We start from the raw sequence: 20,604 nt of genomic DNA on the forward strand, positions 1-20,604 counted from the left end.
CTGACTCACTCTCCCCCCTCCTTTACCTCTTTGCTCAAATGGCAGCCTCAAAGAGAAGCCTTCTCTGATGCCCTCCACACACTCACACTCCCTCCCTTCTCTGTTCTGTTCTCCGTTACACTGCCTGCGTCACCAACACAGCCATGTTGTGATTCTTACTTACTGTTTGTTGCCTCCGTCCACAAGAGCATAAGCTTCCTGAGGCAAGGATTTGTGCCAGCTGTATCAGCGCTGTCCCCTGTACCTGAAACAGTACCTGGCACCTGGTAGGCACACTTACCCACTGAAATCGTTACTATATAGGTTTTTTAAAACCTGGAATTGTTTTATAAACATAAAAAGCTTTAATGACACAAAATCGAAATTATGAATTCAATAATTATAGAACCACCGGTAGCTCGTTATTTTTTAAATATAAAACATTTAGAAATTATATTTTTAAAGCTCTAATCTGATAATCCAACAACACAGTTTACTCACCAACCGTAAGTTTTTTCTGGTTTAGGAATGGGATCATCAAAGAAAGAATCTCCTTCCATATCATCTTCATCTGGACAAAGACCAGCTTTGTCTTTGACATCTAGACTCTTGTTATTTAAGAAAGATCCAATTTTTGTTTCATGGGCCAATAAATGAAGACTACTTTTGCTCTTTGGTTCTGACGAGGAGATACTTGTATCACTCTGACTAGCATCATTGCTGGTCTTCTAGAAAGAGAGAGAAGGAAACAGAAAAGGTCTCCTTGGTGAAATGAAACTTTATAAGATACTTTAAGTAATAAAGAGAAGTCATGTGAACGTATGCAAATCTAGGTGTGTGTGTGTGTGTGTGCGCGTGTGTGTGGAGTCTTGCAACTGCATGAGGTGCAGAGTAACCTCACGACCTATCAGTTCATCCCCAGGCTTCACAGCATGGCTAACTTCTGAAGGGGAAAAATGTCAAAGAAATACATTTATACCATTCCTTTGCTCCCTCCCTAAATGGGAGAATCTTTACTATACCTTTCCCATTTATAAACAACTTTCCCATCTCCTCTTACATATATATCATTGCTTTCTAAATTATCTTAATATGTTTTCAACTTGTAAATAGAAGAAGTCATTACTAGTAAAGAAGAGAAGGAAGATTATTTCACATAAATGAACCAAGTATTAAAACAAAGTGTTCATCAGTAAAAATAGCAGTTTTCCATCCAGTGCCAAATACAAGAGACATCAAGGTAAAAGATGCCACCCTTAGCATGTACATTTCTAACATAAGGATTTGCTAGTTGAAGCAATGGTCTTAATTCACTTTCAGAGGAAGTCCCTAACCCACACCTCCCTTAAGTGTCCTGGGACACGTGTCGTCTGTCTATGTTTCTACGTATCTTAACCCAATGAACAAACTTCTCCGGCACTTTACTCACGTCCTGCTCATCTGACGGTGTTGTAAGCATACTGTATTTCTTGTTTACAGTTAGCCCTGACCTTCACAACCTAATTTTATTCTACCCTCGACCAGATTTCTTTTTGCCCTTACACACGTCTATGTCAAGAAGAATAATAAAAATGATAACAACAAAACCAAAAAATCATGAGAGTAATAATAAAAGTAGCTAACATTTACAGGAAGCATTCAACTGCTTTTCATGTGCTATTTAATCCTCAAAATAACCCTATGGTGTGGGGGTAGGTTCTGTTTTCACTGCAGATATGGAAAAGGGGATGTAGAGACATTTCAGTCATTCGCCAAGGTCCCTGGGGAGTTAGGGGTATCAGAGTCTGATTCTTGGAGTTAGCTCTTAATACTTATGCTATTAGGTTGAGTCACATGAAATTGCAGTGTTTGTGGGGTAAACATGGCAATTTCCCAAGATTCCACCTTCCACACTAAAGAGAGTAGTGCCTGTGGTGTATGAGAAACACGGTACGGAGAATGCAGTCCATCCTCCGTTACTCACTACATAATCTGAAGGAACTGATTTTCCCAGGCATGAATTTCCTCAAGAAGTGAACTAGCTTAGTATTTTCCAAGTCAAATTATTACCAGGAGTTAAGAAAGAAAGGATGGGCAGCTGGGTAGAAGTTAATGACTACTGAAGCAGGGTGGTCATAATGTGGGTTAGAAATTACAGAATAAGATACTCTAAGGATGATTTCACTTTTAATATGTGTATAGACAGAATGTATTGTGTTTGTATTAAGATACACATTTATATTTTTACACTAGTTAGAGGCCATGATTAGCTGACAGCAGGCAAGATATACGCTATACAATTTTTAGGGCCCTGTATAGCACTATACATTCCATATGCTATTGACACAGATAAATTAATGATTGTAAAAAGAGATGTCTGGAAAAACAAATCCAAAGTTAGCATGCTTTTAGACAACATAGGATATTTTCAAAGAAGCAGAAAATTTTAAAAATTTCCTAACCACTTTCTTGAAGTTTTCTTAGTATTATCAAATATAGTTATGTATTTCTTAATTAGATTCACGCCCTTATAATTTCTGATTTATAAATGTTTTAAAATTGATTTACATCTTTTCAAAGGTATATGCATTTGGAAATGAACACCCTGAAGTCTTGTGATATGCAGACACATGTACAATCACGAATACTGAAATAGTGATCAATTCTCTCCTTCAAAACACTCCTGAGAGGGCCGGCCCGGTGGCTTAGCGGTTAAGTGCACGCGCTCCGCTGCTGGCGGCCCGGGTTCGGATCCCGGGCGTGCACTGACACACCGCTTCTCTGGCCATACTGACGCCGCGTCCCACATACAGCAACTAGAAGGATGTGCAGCTATGACATACAACTATCTGCTGGGGCTTTGGGGGAAAAAATAAATAAATAAAATCTTTAAAAAAAGAAAAACACTCCTGAGAAAACTCAGAAGCATAACTGACATGAAATAAACTGAGGGGCCGGCCCTGTGGCGTAGCGGTTAAGTGCACGCACTCCGCTGCTGGCGGCCTGGGTTCGGATCCCGGGCGTGCACTGATGCACCGCTTGTCAGGCCATGCTGTGGCGGCATCCAACATAAAGTGGAAGAAAATGGGCAAAGATATTAGCCCAGGGCCAGTTTTCCTCAGCAAAAAAAGAGGAGGACTGGCATGTATGTTAGCTCAGGGCTGATCTTCCTCACACACACAAAAAAAAGAAAAGAAATAAACTGAAATGTTAAGTGTAAAGCAACATTACAAAAAACAATAATTATTCCAATGAAGCCTTTCTTCCCCATGAATTCACATTACCAACATAATTTAAGTCCACATAATGAACCATCTCAACTTAGTAATTAATATATACCCATGACTATTTTTTGACTGGTTTCAGCAATACTCCTGGTATGGAAAGAAAGATGTTTTAGGAAGATAAATTTCATGGAGAAGCACATTATGATGTTCAACACAATATATATTTTTAAAAATAATTAGTTTGTTTTAAAACTATAGTTCTATTTATCTATGGGGTAAAATTAAACCTTAAAAACAATCTGCTTTGGAACTGCTCTCAAAATCAACTTCTAAACCACAGAGGAACATGTCATTACTTTAAAACTTGGCTCATTTTTTACCAAAAAGACCATCACCCAACTGGGTTACTAATGAATATTCATTAAAATTAATTCCAAATAACTTTTACTATTAAAAAAAAATTCACACTAAGAGGAGAAAGACTTATCAAAATACTCTGCAGGTGAAACAAAAGTAGTACAGAACTTCAAGAGCAACTTCCATGGAGGAGTCCAAAGCTTTTAAGCAACAACAAATCATTCATTATATATACCCTGGGATTTGTTTAAAAAACCTTTATCATGGCTTAAGACAGGTCTTTACCTTCTATACATAAACTTCAGTTACTTGAGTTTCTATCACCTAGGTGGAGATAAACTGGAGTTAAGATTCAGGATGAATCTAAATAGCTAAGGTTAAGAATAGTTTAAAACAAAGAAGTGTGACCAAAAAAAAAAATCCCATGACAACGCTGAGAACTCACTCCTCGGACAACCTCAGAGGCCTTGGAGGTTATTATGGGTTAAACTGTGTCCCCCCAAAAAAGATAAGTTGAAGTCCTAATTCCCAGTATGTCAGTGTGCCCTTATTTACAAATGGGGCCACTACAGGTGTGACTAGGTAAGATGAGGTCATACTGGAGTAGGGAGGTCCCTAGCACGATACGCCTGCTGTCCTTACAAGAGAGGATAGACACACACAGGGAGAACGTCAAGTGAACATGACAGCAGAGACCACAGTGACGTGTCTACAAGCCAAGGAACGCCTAGGATTCCTGAGGACCACCAGAAGCTGGAGAGCGGCCTGGAACAGATTCTCCCTCACAGGCCTCAGAAAGAACCAACCCTGCAGACACCTTGATCTCGGACTGCCAGCCTCCAGAACAGTGAGACAATAAATTTCTGTTGTTTTAAGCCACCAAGTTTGTGGTACTTTGTGACAGCAGCACTAGGAACTAAGAGAGGTATTTTTATGATAAATAACTGAAACTTTATAATAAAGTTCTGTCTTTTCATAAAAGTGAGAGACCTACTACACAGCACTACAGTAGTCATTAAATTCCCTTGGATGGATCTCAAGACCAATAAGCTTTATGGTAAATTCAAGTTGTAAGAAAGTTTTAGTATATGTTTAATTTTCTACCAGCACACTTATACATTCAAGATTTCAATCATTTCTAGATTAACAGAAATTAGTATACAGAAGTTATACAGTGAAAATAACTAACTTTCCAGTAGCCAAAAACTGAATTATCACTAGACTATCTTAAAACATGGAAAAAATAATTTTGTTTTTCCAAACTAGAGGCTTAATCTGCACTGCTCATAATAGAGAAACATCAAGGACAAATACCAGTTTTGCAAAAGTATTCAAAAAAATTCATGCAATATTTAATGCCTCAGCCCCCCAGCTCTCCTCCCCCATTCTGCCAAAGGCAGTTTTTAATCCATGACTTACTAATAATTTAAAGAAGTAATTTTACTACTGTTTTAACACACACATATATTTAAAAGATCAATTCACTCATCCAGAAAGTAAAGCACTAGCCACAAAACACTTAAACCCCCCTTTCTAAAAACACAAGTTTTTCTAGAGAAACTTTCTCCCTATGCTCTATAAACAATCTGTAATTCCCATAAATGCAAAAGAGAACCATATCTCTGGCTTTGAAATCAGATTTGAAAACAACCTTCTGCATAGCGGCTCCCGTCTCTCACCCTATCCAGGCAGCAGCTCAGAGTTCGGCCGACAAGTAGCACCAAGATGCCGGGTCTCGGATCTGAAGCAGCTGGCCAGCAGAACTGCTAAGGGCCAAGCGCTGGGAACGTGGCTCACCCATGAGTACTCGTTCATTCAGGATGGGGTGGGTGTTGGTGCGTTTGTGTGTAAGGGAATCATGATGATTGGCTTGTCTAGAAAACTGAGGTGACTGCAAAAGATGCAGAAACACCCTCCATAAACACATATAATGTGATCCCCATCACTGCCCTAAATCAACACAAAGGTGGGCTTATCCCAGAATTTTTAAAACAAGAAACAACGAATTAAGAAATGTTAATAACTCGAAGCAAAAAATTCCTCAGTACACATTAGTTGTAAGACACCTGAAACCTGATGACAAAAACAAAGGATGACCTTTCATATTACATTTAATGTGATGATAAAAAGCAGCTTATTCTAAATATCAACAACAAAAAATATCTAATCTTATTCAGTTTTTTCAGCTGAATGGTAAAAAGCTAAGTCAGCAGAGTCTACCAAAAGTCTGTTCTAATTTTTAATATATACTTATTTTTTTCAGACAAATAACACCATGTTTGGTACAACAAAATGAAACACATTATTACAGATGATACTTTGGAAGTGTTAATATATTTAAAATTTTTAACTCATTAAAAAAAAGTCCTCCCAACTAATATTTATCCACCTTGTATTCCAACTCTTCTGTCCATCCTTTACTGTCTCACAACAATAACAAGAACAAGAAATGTAACTTTTCTTCTTACTCAAGTTAAATTAGTTCAAAAACCTTAGATTTTGCTTTGTATATTGACAGGTTTATAATAGTAAGCACAAATCAGCATTTTCTATGTATATATACATATATATGAGTGATTTTTAAAAGTTTATTTCTAATATGAATATAGCTTCTCTGAAAACAACCAAGGGTCTCCAAATGAGCCATGAGTACTTGTGCCTTCCTGCATGCAAAAGAAACAAGACGACACACCAATGCTCCTTGTGGGGTGCTCAGAGCTCTCCTGCTGTTCCACTCCGCTCACGGTCCCTGCACTGCATACCTGGTTCACGGAAGGCAGGGCTACCACTTACGGCTTTGCCCAGCTGGGAAATGCCACTCACCTACCATGTGAATGGCTCCCCCTGGAGTCTGGCTGTGTACAATCTCAAAGACCAAATGCAGCTTGCTATTGGGATTATTAAGATGTTAAGAATGTTAGGATATTAAGAATATGGGAATCTACCACATGCACAAGGCAAAGCAGAGAGACATAGGGATGAAGAGTTAAGGGCTTATCTATCAGGCTGGAAATAGGCAATGCTGGGTATGATACAGACTTCATTTAAGGCAATTCAGAAACATGAGCAGGGAAGTAGAAGGAAAGAAGGTTTCCAGGGGATTGAGGAAACATCTTGGGCTCAGGAATCCAATAATGAAATAAGAGGGGCCCGACTTACAGTCTCCAAGTCCAGGATACGGCCCTCACAGATTCTTCAGTCAGCCCTTAAGGCCAGGGAGCACAGGAGGCCCTGCCCGCCACAGGGCCACCGCGGCTGCGTTCCATCACACAGAGTGCACGTGTGTCTCTTAGTGTGCTTTGGTTCTGAGTCAACTTCTTCAAGATGGTTTAACTTCTTTAAAACCCATGACACCAATAAGAGTATAAAAATTTAACACTATGAAATACACTTTTAATTTCTAAAAAAAGTACAAGAAAATGACTAAAAGCATCTATAAAAAATATGCTGTTTTGGGGCCGGCCCCATGGCACAGCAGTTAAGTGCACGTGTTCCCCTGCTGGTGGTGTGGGTTCGGATCCCAGGCGTGCACTGACGCACCACTTGTCAGGCCATGCTGTGGTGGCGTCCCATATAAAGTGGAGAAAGATGGGCACGGATGTTAGCCCAGGGCCAGTCTGCCTCAGCAAAAAGAGGAGGACTGGCATGGATCTTAGCTCAGGGCTGATCTTCTTCACAATAAAAAAAAAAAAAATGCTGTTTTATATTATTATCTTTCTTAATCAGACTGTAGACCACTGAATTGAGAACCATGTTAAATTTCTTTCCCACAGCACTTAACACAATGACTTTCACTATGTGAATGTTCAAACATACTTGCTGAGTAACATTTGAAACATCTTCTCTCGTAATAATGCATAAAGAACAGCGTGAACAAATACAGTAACAGGAATTTACCATTGAAACCACCATAACTAAAGCCAAATAACATAGCAAATATGATTTTTTAAAACCCTTTAATTTTGGAGGTCCTTGACTTAGTGAAAAAATCTATACATAACCCAAGGTTCCACAAGGACTAATGAATCTCACAGAACTGAAAGGTAGTTTTATCTTATTCTAAGTAAGTGTAAGAACTGTACTGATTAATAATGCCTCTAAGACCTCTAATATTTAAATTTTATATGCAGCTAATCTACTGGCTTAGTCAATTTTTGTGATCTTGTGGGGAGGAAACAAAAGCAGCCCAGGCACTGATCACTGCAGCATTAGTGCTCCACACCTGCGTTTCACTGCGAGTCAACCGTAAGCCCAGGTGTGGCGGAAAGGTTAACAAATGTGCAATGGTCTCATCAGCTGCTCAACACAAACAAAAATATCTTGAAGGAAAGGCTGAGTTTAGCCTTTAATTTATGGATTGGAACTTATCCAAAATGTAGTTTGATGTTTTATTTACCTCAGATAAAAACCATAATGTTAAGAATATGTATATGACCATCCATTCAAAAGGAAAATAAATATTTTCAATTTTGTTTGTTGCCAACAAACATAATAAGGAATTCTCAAAGTAAAACTGACAGTACAGTTTTAAAATACAACAGTATGATTTTCACCTGGGTAAAAATTGCAAGTCCAATTACTTTTTGATTTATGCCACCATGACTTTATCATGTTCTGATTATAGATAAAAGGAAGGGACATTTCAAAAGAAAACTTAAGCCTAGGCCAATAGGAACGCAGTGCCCACAAGGAGGCCCACACAGAGCGGGGGGTCTGCTCTAGCATAGGCTGCTTTCTTCCTCTGCCCTTGTAAACATGTTACCTTGGCACCAGACTTCTGCCCGCTTGTCTTCTTCTTACCTTGTCCTCTATACCTTGGTATCTGAGCATGAGAATAAAATGACATTTTACCACAAAATATAAATCTGTAAAAATAAACTAATTCATAACCAAACTAATAAAGATTCCTATTAGAAAATTTCTTAAAAATGGAAAATCTAATTAATATGATCTTCTTTGAAACTCACTTTTTTATGTCTTTTCTTAACTCTCTTCCTAAAGTGGTTCAACCACGTTTAAGTCCTCCGTACAACAGTTACGCAGTCAGATGTAGATACTACAGCCTTCCCTGTTCCACTTCTGCTGTGTGGAGAATCACTCATCTCATGCTCCACTCAGCAGCATTCTACGACAGTCAGGCTTGAACTCCTAAGCAGCTTCCTTTCAGAACTGCCCTGGCGTGACCCTACCTTCCTCAGGAGCACACAAAGTAAGTTCCTAAAGGTCAGGCTGGACTCTATACTTGGCCACAACTTCCCAGAGTCCCTAGTGTTCTCAAGACTGATGAGGTGCCCTAAGGCATAGGCCCTTCTTAAAGCCCCAAATTATTCAAAGACCACTGAGAGACAGAAAAAAGCTGGCGAGAAAAGAGTGGGGCAAGTACCAGAATCTCAAATCCAGATCCTTTAGGACTATGGGGGAATTGTGTTTTAATTGACAAAAGAAAGCCTTATCTTAAAACAGATCCTGCCCCAGCTCCACCAGAGATAAGCTATGGTGTTCTGGAAGTGCCCACTGCTACCACAGGCCTAGGATGCTGGGAACCGAGGCTATGTTGACGAAAACCATCAGAAGGTGGTAGCACTGTGATACCACCTAGGAACAGATTACTGCTTTCCAAATTAATCTTAAAAATTACCATCACGTCTCTGTATTTAGAGCAACATTTCCTAACCAACTCACAACTTAAGATTCTCATCATAACTCTTAGATCTAAAAAACAATTTACGTAGAGAGAATACGGAAACCAGACGATATTTTATCTTGAAGACACACCATATGCAGAAGGTTAGTATTGCTAATTTGCTTTAAAAAATAATAATTTGCTAAAAAGAGAATTTCTAAATAGCTCAATGCTATAGGTACTGCTAAGTATTTTGGAATATGCATTATTTTAATCCCTCTAAAGCCAGATATTTTCACAGAAAGCAAAGCTTTTTTACAAAGGTTCTTTTATCTGGCAATTAATTTAAATTTAATTGCCTTTTTAAATTTACTCCCGATCTCGTTCTCTGTTATCGTGGTTACAGCCTCCCATGAACATCGAGGAGAAACCTTCCCTACAGAAAAGGCTAACTAGATCTCAGGGAAAAGGAACAACTATCAATGCTATGATGGTCTCTTTTCCTGGTTAGAAATAAAGCATAAAATTCCTTTGATTTCTAAATTTAAAAAATAAAAAGGAGAACAACATCAAAGAACCAGTGACAAATAACAACAGGAAGCATTCACCGGTGTCTGCGCCCAGGCATGTGAAGAAGAAAGCAGCCTAATTTCTACCCTCTAGAAGTTCACCAAATGTAAAAAGATACAACTTGTATCTAATCTACAAGTCAACTCAGCACCAGAAATCACTTTTGGAAGGTACTCCAGGGCGTCCCTTGACTCCTGTCGAACGGCCATCAGAGGAACAGTCACACAACACAATCGGCCCAAACCAGGCTCTGGGGAGACAGCTGGTGCTATCACTGCAGGCTGGCCTCCAGCCAGTCGCAGGAGACAGCATATTTCCTGACAAGCATCTTTCCACCTGTTCCTGTTAGTATATATATCCTTGACTTCAACTTAAAGTGTTCCACTCAAATTTTTTCTCCATTATGCCAAATGCCAAATCCCTGAAATCAGAAGGCCTTAACTTTAACTACACACACACACACACACACACACACACACACGTAACTAGAGCACATATATTTTCTTATAAATCCTCAAAAAACAGCTTATTAATATAAAAAACCATCATGATTTACAATTCCAAATCTAGCCACCCGTCTACAATATTGAACACAACAATTTTTTATTCTAGAACCTAATATTCTCAAATTAGGAATTTATAAACAAAAACTAAGTAAACCTCCTTGTTAATTGAAGGAAAAAGTGTTCAAAGTACCAAATGAGTCCAAATATCCTACAATTCTGTTATTTAACAGCATATTCCTTTCTACAATACAAAATTCAAAACACTTCCAACAAAGCAAAAGAACTAATTTTAAAAAAAATACATACTTCATCAAAGGGAAAAAAGCACTTTCAAGAAACTAAAGAGTATCGTGTTACAAAAGCACAGCACAACTTGTAACAAGACTAGAGAGAGGAAACCCCCCTGGAGTCCTAGTCTCGGCTCCCCAGTGCCCCGTGCTGACTCACCTTACTGGGAGCTGTGTGTGCACTTGTCTTTCCTTCCGGTGACTTTGGTGGAGAATGTACGTCAGACAGATCTAGTGCACCCTAAAATATTTCACAATTTAAAATTAAAACATATTTAACTATATTAAAACATATTTAACTATAAAACATGAATATACTAATTATACTTCAATATAATTTTAGCATTTAAAATTACTACACAATGTTGGTATTTTTACTTCTTCCTATTAATGTAAATATCCTTATTAGATTTTCCCCTAATTTTACCAAAAAAACAAAGCAAAACACAGATTCTAATTACCTGCTAAGTATTTCACTCAATCACCTTGAACAGGCTACCCTCAGCATTTCAAAGTGCCTCCAACTTTCTTTTTCAAAAGACAGACATCAACCTCCTCACTTCCCTGTCCCAACCTGACACAAATACTGTCCTGTGAGCCACAGAGATCTACTCTTTCTCCCCTCCCTGGATTTGCTTCCTTACTTCATTTTGTCTCAAGAAAAAATATCCAATGGCAACACTCTCATAAAACATGTGCCCTCTTCAAACGGCCGAACTGGCCTCCCTCCTTCTCACTCCCATGGTTCCTGTCACTTCTTAAGCACTTATTCTTGTCCAGCTGCCTCACCGCACCCTGTCACCACAGAAACACAAATTTCAGAGCAGACACTGTTGGGTTCTCAGCACTATGCTAAACGCAAAGGAGGAATTTTTTTTTCAGGTTTCTTGAATGAAAATCATCTCCTAAAAATCATCCACTCTATCATCACAAGCTCTATACACTGCACATATTAAATACTGGCTATTTTGCTACAAAAATCCTTTCAACAACTACAACTTTTTGAATATGAAAATGTGCTGCTCTTCATACCTTCTGCTCTCCCTCAAGTCCCATTATTTCTGGCAATGGCATCATCTTCTCTGGGCTAAAAACCTAAATGTCACCTTTGAAAGCTTTTCTTTTTCCCATATTGACCTCTAAGCCCTGTCCCTCTGCCCAAATATGAATTTACCACATCTCCTCAGTCCTGCCTGGAAAAGGCACCCTCTTTGCCCATCTGTCTGTTCCTACTGCTGCCACTCTTGGCTACATTTGCCTTCTAATGGGTTTCACTTCTTCTAGTCTTTTAATTTCCTTCAATTTCACCAATCTACCTTCACAAATCTGTCTTCCAAATGAGCACTCCTCCTGCACAAAAGCCTTCAAAAGTCTCCCACTGACCTTGCACACGTATCTGTTAAGAATCCCTGTTGGGCCCTGCAAGGGACACAAAGACCAGACAAAGCCCTGTCCCCAGTGGTACGGTGCAGGAACAGGGTGAAGGCAGTGCACTAACTATTACAGCCATGCAGATGAGGCGTTCAGTTACAACAGTTGCCAGCAGGCCGAGAGGAAGAACAAAGGGAAACATCTCCCAAAGTCAGAGTCGAAGAGAGGATGGGAATGATAAAATTCCACAGCTGGGCAGGGAAGCGATGTACCATTTCAGGTAGAGAAGTAGGAGAAGGCAAGAAACCAAGTCACTTTCAAGGATAAGCTCAGTGTGGCTTAAGTACAACGTTTCACATTTCAAAAAAAGGCATAAGGCTAGAAAGACAGGTTGGTGCCACATCATGCAGGATCTTAAAGTTGAGGAAGCTGGAGATTAACTGCCATTATATATAGTCAATGCAATTTTTAAAGAGGAAAGGAATAAAGAGCTGAATTTTAAAATTAATTCAGCAACAGTGAATAGTAGACACTGAAAAGATGAGAAGATCTAGGAAGAAATGATGCTGCTGAACAGGGATGGGGACCAACTGTAAGATGCTCATGGGAATGAAAATGGCTCACTGAGGAGCTTTGAAAACAAAGTGCTTTTAATTATCTACGGCTGGGGAGCATCCACCAAAATCAACCAAAGTCACGTCACAGGATGTGGGGCACAGCGACTTGACTCTGAAGGATGTTTTAAAATGCACTTTTGGTAAAAGCATCACTAACTGAGCTCAATGGGCTAATCCACACCTAGTTTTCTTCTCCAGCACCAAAAGTCAAAACAAAGGTCAATAACATCTATAATTTTTCATTATAAATCATGTTTCTTCCCAAAGTGATGAACACCAGTAAATGATGGAAGGGCTGAAATGGACACCTGTGAGCTCCCTATTTTAAATATTAATTTGTCTAATATTTATATGTGTATACACACATATACGAACTGTTCAAGTGAGATACCCAGACATCAAGAGGGGAAAGCTAGCAAAAAGTGGAGATGAAATGTCCAACTTAATGGTTTTGCATTCTGAGAGTAAAACAATTACCTTTTGAAGCTGCAGAAATCCTATTCTGAGTCTATTTGACCGAATCCCAGCTATGAAACGACATAAACTGACTAGGGAGGCTCTGGACCCATCCATCAGAAAGGCGTCCTGAAGAATACATTTACTCAGCTTTGGTTTTCAAGTCAAACCAATTAGACAGGAAAGTTTTTACTGGATCTCTAACCGTGAGGCAGACTTCCTGTCCAGCAGAGAAGAGAGCTTTCCAGGAACCCACCCTTCTCCCCTGACCTGCTGCCAGAGCTGCCCGGTATAGGAGCGGAGCGAGTTTACTGACAGACTGACTGAACCCAGGGCACAAGAGGAGAGGCAATTCCTCGGGCTGAAACCAAGAAGTCAAAGGAACACAATCAACATAAACTGAGAAGTGCAGAAACACTAAAACTAAGTGGTTTTTTGGGGGGAGAGCAGATTTTTTTTGGCCTGGTGTGACTTCTACTTTGTAAGAAGTAAAGAGAATAAAGTCAGTTTTTGACACAGGATTCAAATGTATTAGTGGGTTAACCAGGTGGGAATGTTTTGTGAAGAGCTGGAAATTCTGGTCTCAAGCTAGGGGAAATGACTGAGCTGGACTTAGGGAGTCATCACACAGTAATAGTAACAAGATAAGCAGCAGTAATAACAGTCATGGCACTCTTGATACAATCACTACATGGCAAGCGCTGTCCTCAGAGCTTTACACGTACTGAGCCCTTCAGTCTTCACTACAAGCCCACCAGGTTGCAGTTCTCTCATCTCCACTGCATAGGAGGAACCGACAGGACTCAAGAGGGCCACACACAGGGTGTGGCAGAGCTGGGATGTGAACCCAAGCTGTCTGGTTCCAGAGGCCATGCTCTTACCAGAATGCTATGCAAGGGAGAGCAAACCAGAAAGAAAAATATGGGCAACCACCCCTGCGTGAGGTAAACCGAAGAGCAGCGAGGAAGGGAAATGAAAGGCACAGAGAGAGACAGAGGTCAGGGCCACAGAAGCCAAGAGATGTCACCACCACCTACAGACTGTGGCCCAGGACAGAGCAGGAACCAAGACTGGGGTTCTTTAAATTTGTTTGTTTTGTATTCACTAGTAGCTAGCACAAGGACCATCATATAATAAGCACACACCAAAAACTTGTTAAATAATTACAAATGAATGACTGGATAAAATTAAAATGCACGAGCTGAGATGACAACACGTGCTCTCCTCCCGGATGGGGTTTTGCTTCTCGCCCCCATGCCTGGCTTCCACATCCTTCTTGCAATACCTTTCCCAGTCCTCTCCCCCAACTGACCTGCTACCCTCACATTAAGACTGAGTTTAACAAAATCTCTACATAAAACAACCACTGCCATTTTTAACTAAAAGTCACTACTCATAAAATGTTTGGAACTAATCATATATTATATGATACTTCCTCTATAATCGTAAACTACCATTCAAATGTCCATTTCCTTATGTGAGCTTATCTTACCTTGAATAGCGCTCAACTCTCCTAGGACAAGTAACTTTCCTATATTTTATCTTTTAATTAAAAGAATCTATTTATTATGCCTTAGACGCAATAGGTATTCAGTCAAGCTTTGCTGATTTTCAAAGATTCTAATAGAAAGTACAATCTGACACTCTCCAAATGGAGAAGCAGCAGCCCACAACCTTCCACATTCTTACCTATGAACTTCTGACTAAAAGCACACATTTAACCAGCTATCTGGAACAATTACAATGTTGTCTATATCTGTGCAACAGCATCTTTATGTAAAGCTAATGTTTGTAAACAGAAATCAGGCCATTAATTTCATTAGCACGATTTCTAAAAAGAAAGAATAAGACTAAGAAAGGTAATGGTTAATCAAAAAAACTGAAGTTTGAAAATGTTTAGAAACTAAGCAAAATAAACAGCTTAAACAGTTTTAAGACTAGTTTAAAAAAGCCTTTAAGTTCAAAAAATTATTAACTAGCCTATACTTCAGCTATAACTATATTTAGTTAAAATAAAAAAATGACGACTACCAATTAGTTGAATGTTCCCAGCCTTGCACATGCACCAACTCCTGCGTGTGGTTCTCCTAGCTCCATTCTACAGAGGAGCGGGAGCGGGTAGTGTGTCCAGGGTGGATGGCTAGCTGGTGGAGGAGCTGGGACTGGTTCCACACAGCCTGGCTCCTGAACTCAACCTCTGAGTGTCAATCCCCAGAGCAGGAGCAGCAGCAGCCCAGAGCTACCATAGCCCCAATTTTCATTATGAAGTGCACTTAAGACAACCTGAGTGCGTTTCCTTTTGTTTTTAAGGGATAGTTTCTTCTTATTTAAACTTTGATTCACTATGTATTCAGTGATACATGCACGGCTACACTAGGTAGCCAATTAAAACAGAAAATAGAAAAAGGTAACAAAGGATAGGATTGTACTTACTTCCCCACTGGTTGGCCCTTTTTCTTTCTGTTGGCAGCGTCTGATCACTTCTAATAATAAGGGTCCACCCACAGTACCTTCTGCTTCAATAATACCTAAATCTCGTGCTAAATTCTCTCGACCTTCAAGACCCTGAAACTAGAGAAGACAGAAGTAAGATACAGCTGCACAAAAATACACCAAAATTATTTTCAGAGATTAAAGAAAAATATTTTCAGAACTTAAAGACATCTCTAAACTCAGAGACCATTTTTCTAATGAATGAAGTATCCATTTTGAAAAATTATATATTTCTTTTACCAAATCTCTATATTCAAAGTCTCCATTAACAGACGTAGTTTAACATCAAAACAAATTAACTCTACAGTAACACTCCTTTCAAGTTATATGAAGCAGGGACAGTGGGGCCAGCTATCTGACAGCTCAGATGGCTTTTAAGAAAAACAGATAATCAAGTACAAAAAAAAACCTTTATGCAAGACACTATAAGCTGTCAAATTTTGTTAACTTTCAGCTTATAATGAACTCATCCATATCAAAGACAGTTTCAAAGGTAGATGTAAAAATCATTATTCTTACTGTGCTGGTTTCAGGCTGAAAAACAGCCAAGGTAAAGTCCAGATGAAAGAACTGAAGGAACTCAGCAACAAGACTGGCCACCAGCCGGCCTGCAAAGAGCGAAACAGAGGCGGTGAGCAAATCTTTAAGAACCCTGGAGCCTCTGCACTAACACTGTGAAATAAAGTAAACGAAATTAAAGAGAGAAAAGAGGTTTCTATAGTTGTTTAATTACAAATTTCTTCTCTTTGAATAATACAATTAAGTAACGAAAATCTCAGCCTCCCCATTTTTTCATTAGGATCATTAGTCTGGAACTAACTATTGGTAAGACAATGTGATATTTCATAAATGGATTACAGTGTTCTGCTTTTTATAGTAAAATTGGCTTCAACCAGCAATTTCCCATGACCAATATTTAATAGCAACTTAACAGTTGTACAATAAACACAATTTTAAAATGAGGGCCTATAAGAATCAGACTTTAAAAAATAATCTGAAATTCCTGATTTCCACCAAATGGAGTCAAGATTTAAAAATTCAGAGACAGACAATAAACAAGAACAAGCTGACCATCTTACCATCTTTCGTATTTAAAAATTTTTTCAGGCTCTCGTTGACTAAAGGAGTTTTGTTCTGTTAAAAAATAAAATATTGTTTAAGTGTCACATGTTTATCCTAAAAACCACTAAAAAATGGAAATTAAAGTTTAATTTTGGGGCAAAGATGTAAGTAAAATACTGTCACTCAGAAAATTATGGTTAAATCCATTCTACAACTATAGATTACTACAGGAATTGTTTCATGCTATTTAATAATACCTCAAAGTTAATAAAACAAAACCAAATATGAAGATTTATATTTAGTTTAAATTTCTAAATGTTTTATAAATTGCTTATTAAACTACTTTAGAAGTTAGATCTTCAAATACTCATGCGAAATGACATTAAATTTACTTATAAAAACTGTTTATTATTTCAAATATATAAAGTTTGATCCTCTGTCATCTTATACCACTTATAGCATACTGTCTATGAACACGACTCTGAATATACACTTGCGATTCCCAGTTCATCAGTGGCATCTGACGTGATTTTATGTAGTGCAGAGGTCAACTTACTTATTTTTGTCATTACACATTTATTTGAATAAATATAGAAAAATACTTCTAGCACATCAAAGCTTCTTTAAGCAGACCACGTGAATTACAGGTATAGTGGTAGTCTCATACACTGCCGATGGGCATGTAAAACGGTGCTGAGTAAACTGAAATATTAAAGAAAATGGAGGGACAAGATCAGATGTGTACTGTAAATAGCCCAGCTGGGAGCAATGTGGGGAAAGGACTTCAGGAAGATGGTGAGGGACACCAGTGAAGGGGAGACTGGAGAAAAGGAAACGGTAAAGTAATCTGGAAAAGAGATAACTAAGTGTAGGCAAAGTGGGCAGCTGTACATTTCAGATACAGAACTGACAGACACAGAAGCAGGCGACCTACTGGACACGCGGAGAAAAGAGCAAGGTCTAGGGGCTCTCTCAGGTTTCCTGCTTGGATAAATTATGGTCCCTGTAAAGAAGAGCAGTCTAGGAGGCAGTGTACCGTACAGGTCTGAAGCTCCAGACGGAGATATGGACCAGAGACAGAGGGCTGAAGTTAGTTACTGGTGTGGTTGAGGTCATCCAGGGAGAGAACACAGAATTTGAACTACGGGAAAATGCACCAATGATTTAAGTGAGGTGTTTAGGAAAAAGATCACGCTAAAGAATCCAAGGACTGATCAAAAGGAAAAAAGAAAACAGAAAGAAAAGGGTCCCAAAAGTCAAGGGAGATTTTCAAGAAGGAAGGAGGAATTGAGAATGTCAAATGCCACAAAGAGCAACTAAGATGGGTAAGAACTAAAATAGACTCAATCAGGAGATTCTTCTTGACCGCAGCAAGAGAAATTACTTTGGTGTAGTAGAGTTGGATTTAAGACGTTAATGGATTAAAGGGTGCCTAGAACATAAGAAATGGTATAAGACATACACATTCTTTCAAACCTAGGCCATGAGGGAAAAAAATAGAGAGGTATTAAAAGCAGAACAAGAGTCAAGGGAACAGCTTTCTCCTTGAGAGAGCTGTAAACATGTTTCCATCCTCAAGAGAAGAGCCAAAAGAAAGAAGGAGGCCAAAGATACAGCAAGTCGCTGAGGGGCTGACAGTACCTGGAAGGCAAAACCCAGAGAAAGTGATGCTTCTTGGACAAGACAGAGCTTCCCCTACTAAAGCAGGAAGGAAGGAGGAAAAGTGACAAACAGATGCAGGGTAGCTTTTTCTGAGGTGAGTGACAGCCTGAGGGAGAGGACACAGCAAGTTAGGCCCTGGTGCTTCTACTTCCCCTGAAGGAACAGACAAGACCGTCTGTGGAGAGGGAAGCAAAGGGGTGAGGTACGGGCTACAGTGAAGCTGCCACAGGAGGTCCTGAGCACAGAGTAGAAAGCCAGGTCTGCTCAGGACCTCACTGAGGTCGGTGTCCACCAATTAGCAACATCAGCAATCACAGCGTTGGGTGACTTTGCTCTAGCACGCACATGCACGAACAGGGAAGGGAGTTACTTTGCTAAATTCAATGACCATTAGGATTTTTCCCAGACCAAGTATGGCTGGAAGGCGAGGTAGTTAGGGTTTTTGAGATATGGCCCATGGCATCCAGACCAGTCAGGAACAAAAGACAGCCAAGAGAAGACTAATGCCTGGAAGAGCTCCATGGAGTTAAAGAGGAGCAGGCATCTAGGTCTAAAGAAGTGAGCTGTGGCGGGGAGCGATTTGTCAGAGGGCAAGGTGAGGAGCTTGATTATGGAGTGATTCTTGTTGATGACAAGGTCCAAGACACTTACTCAGGATGGTGATGGGACTCAGCGTAGAGAGAAAAAACGAAATACGCTTGTACAGAGAAGTGGTTTGACTTTTGACAATAAGAAAGATTACATGATTTTAAAACAACTAGGTGATCAGATAATTTTGGGAAAAGTTGCATACTATATTCCCCAATGAACATTAGCATACTGAAGGTTCTGAGGGATCCTGCAAGAAAGTAAACTCACTGACAACAGAATCATTTCTGTGTGTAACTCCTATGAACTTGTGTCTCAGATCTCCCCTATGGAAAGAGATCTATGACATTTAAGATTTAGTACCAGCCTCAGAGTTACTGTGGTACCTTAACTTTCTTTAAATTATTCCAAAATTCTAAAACATACACAAGAAGAGAATAATTTTGACTCTCTCTCAACAGTAAAAAATGTAATCATTAATAGTCCAAAATTATCCCTGGCTATATGCTACTATAAACAATATTTTAGAACGGTTTTTAAGTAATTAGAAATTAAACATCAACGAATACAGTCACATTAAAATTTGTCAATTTCATACCTCTACTTTTTCTTGCTCCTCTAGCGCTAAAAACACAGCTGCTCGGAGTTCCGCCTTAAAAAAGAAGGATAAAGGAACAAAAATTATCTCAACACGATTTTCATGACAAGAAGCGAATACTTGCTAAGATAGGCACCATCCACACCACCTGAAGCCAAACGAAAGGAAAACTAGCCAGACGATAACGCAGAGAGATGTGGAAAAAGCATCCTGAAACATTCTGAAAAGAGAGTCAACTAGCTCTCCGTTCCCCAAGTCTACCACTGCTCCCCTCCATCTTCTCTCAGCACCATCACTCTTTTAGCTCTGCTCTCCCTTTCCTAATCGTGCCTACGAGCCACGACAATGTCTGAGAAGTCCACCTGGAGAAATACCTCGCCAGACACGGGCAACCCAGCTGGTTACAGCGAGCTGGGCGGGGGGGGGGGGGGGGGGGGCGTGGGCGACTGGGTCCCCCGGACGTAGGGCGGGGTCGGGGGACAGCCGGCGACTCGACCCCCGGACGAGGGGGGACTCAGGGGGGCAGCGGGCGACTCGACCCCCGAACGAGGGGGGACTCAGGGGGGCAGCGGGCGACTGGAGCCCCGGACGCGGGGTGGGGGCCCGGGGAGCCGGTGGTCTGGCCTCCTCGGACGAAGAGTCCAGGCCGGGGCGCCTCTCCCGCACGCCGCCGCGCGGCCGGAGCTTCCCGGGAGTGACCCTCGACCCCCGCGCGGTCCGCCTGGAGGTGGCCCGCCCCCCGCCCGGGATGCCAGCCCGACGCTCCCTGCGTCCCTTTGTGACGCCCGCCGTCCGCACAGGCCCTGCGGCACGGACGCCGCCGGCCTCCCCTCGTCACGCCTGGCCCGGCCCCCGCCCCACCTTGATGCGGTTCAGGACCCCGCTGTTCTCCAGCGTCTGCACCAGCAGGTCCCGCAGCTCCGTGTCCTCCTCTGCCACCACCGCGGCCGCCGTCGCCGCCATCTTGCTTCTCCAAGACAACCGCCCAAGCCGCGCCAACGGCCAACCGCCGCCGCAGACTCCGCACGGCGCGCGCCGGCGCGGCCGAAGCCACGCCCCCGGTGCCAGCGCGCAGCCCTTCCTCACGCCGGGGGCGGGGGGGCCGGGGGCGGGGCCTAGGGGGCGCCGTGAGATGGGCGGGGTGCGGGGGGGGGGGGGCGATGTGGAGGGGCGGGGCCTCGGGGAGACGAGAGATGGGCGGGGCGCGGGGCAATAAGAAAGGGCGGGGC

At 40.9% G+C, this 20,604-nt stretch overlaps 1 protein-coding gene across 4 annotated transcripts in view; it reads right to left on the bottom strand.

Annotated features, from left to right (window-relative positions):
* The window catches only part of CEP43 (centrosomal protein 43), a 30,939-nt gene extending 10,565 nt beyond the window's left edge, over positions 1–20,374 (bottom strand). The window contains exons 1-8 of one of the 4 annotated variants that reach the window (XM_058534004.1): positions 20,237–20,374; positions 19,376–19,429; positions 16,545–16,599; positions 15,985–16,073; positions 15,406–15,543; positions 10,689–10,769; positions 8,305–8,364; positions 481–704 (exon numbers count right to left, since the gene is read on the bottom strand). In XM_058534004.1, coding sequence (XP_058389987.1) covers positions 481–704; positions 8,305–8,364; positions 10,689–10,769; positions 15,406–15,543; positions 15,985–16,073; positions 16,545–16,599; positions 19,376–19,429; positions 20,237–20,338 — 803 coding nt within the window. In that variant the 5' untranslated portion in view covers positions 20,339–20,374. Of the gene's footprint in view, positions 1–480; positions 708–8,304; positions 8,365–10,688; positions 10,770–15,405; positions 15,544–15,984; positions 16,074–16,544; positions 16,600–19,375; positions 19,430–20,236 lie in introns of all 4 variants that reach the window. The other 3 variants (XM_058534003.1, XM_058534006.1, XM_058534005.1) reach the window with 3 other exon arrangements.
* Between the last annotated feature and the right edge of the window lie 230 nt (positions 20,375–20,604).

This window comes from Diceros bicornis, chromosome 39 (assembly GCF_020826845.1).
Source record: "Diceros bicornis minor isolate mBicDic1 chromosome 39, mDicBic1.mat.cur, whole genome shotgun sequence".
NCBI lineage: Eukaryota > Metazoa > Chordata > Mammalia > Perissodactyla > Rhinocerotidae > Diceros > Diceros bicornis.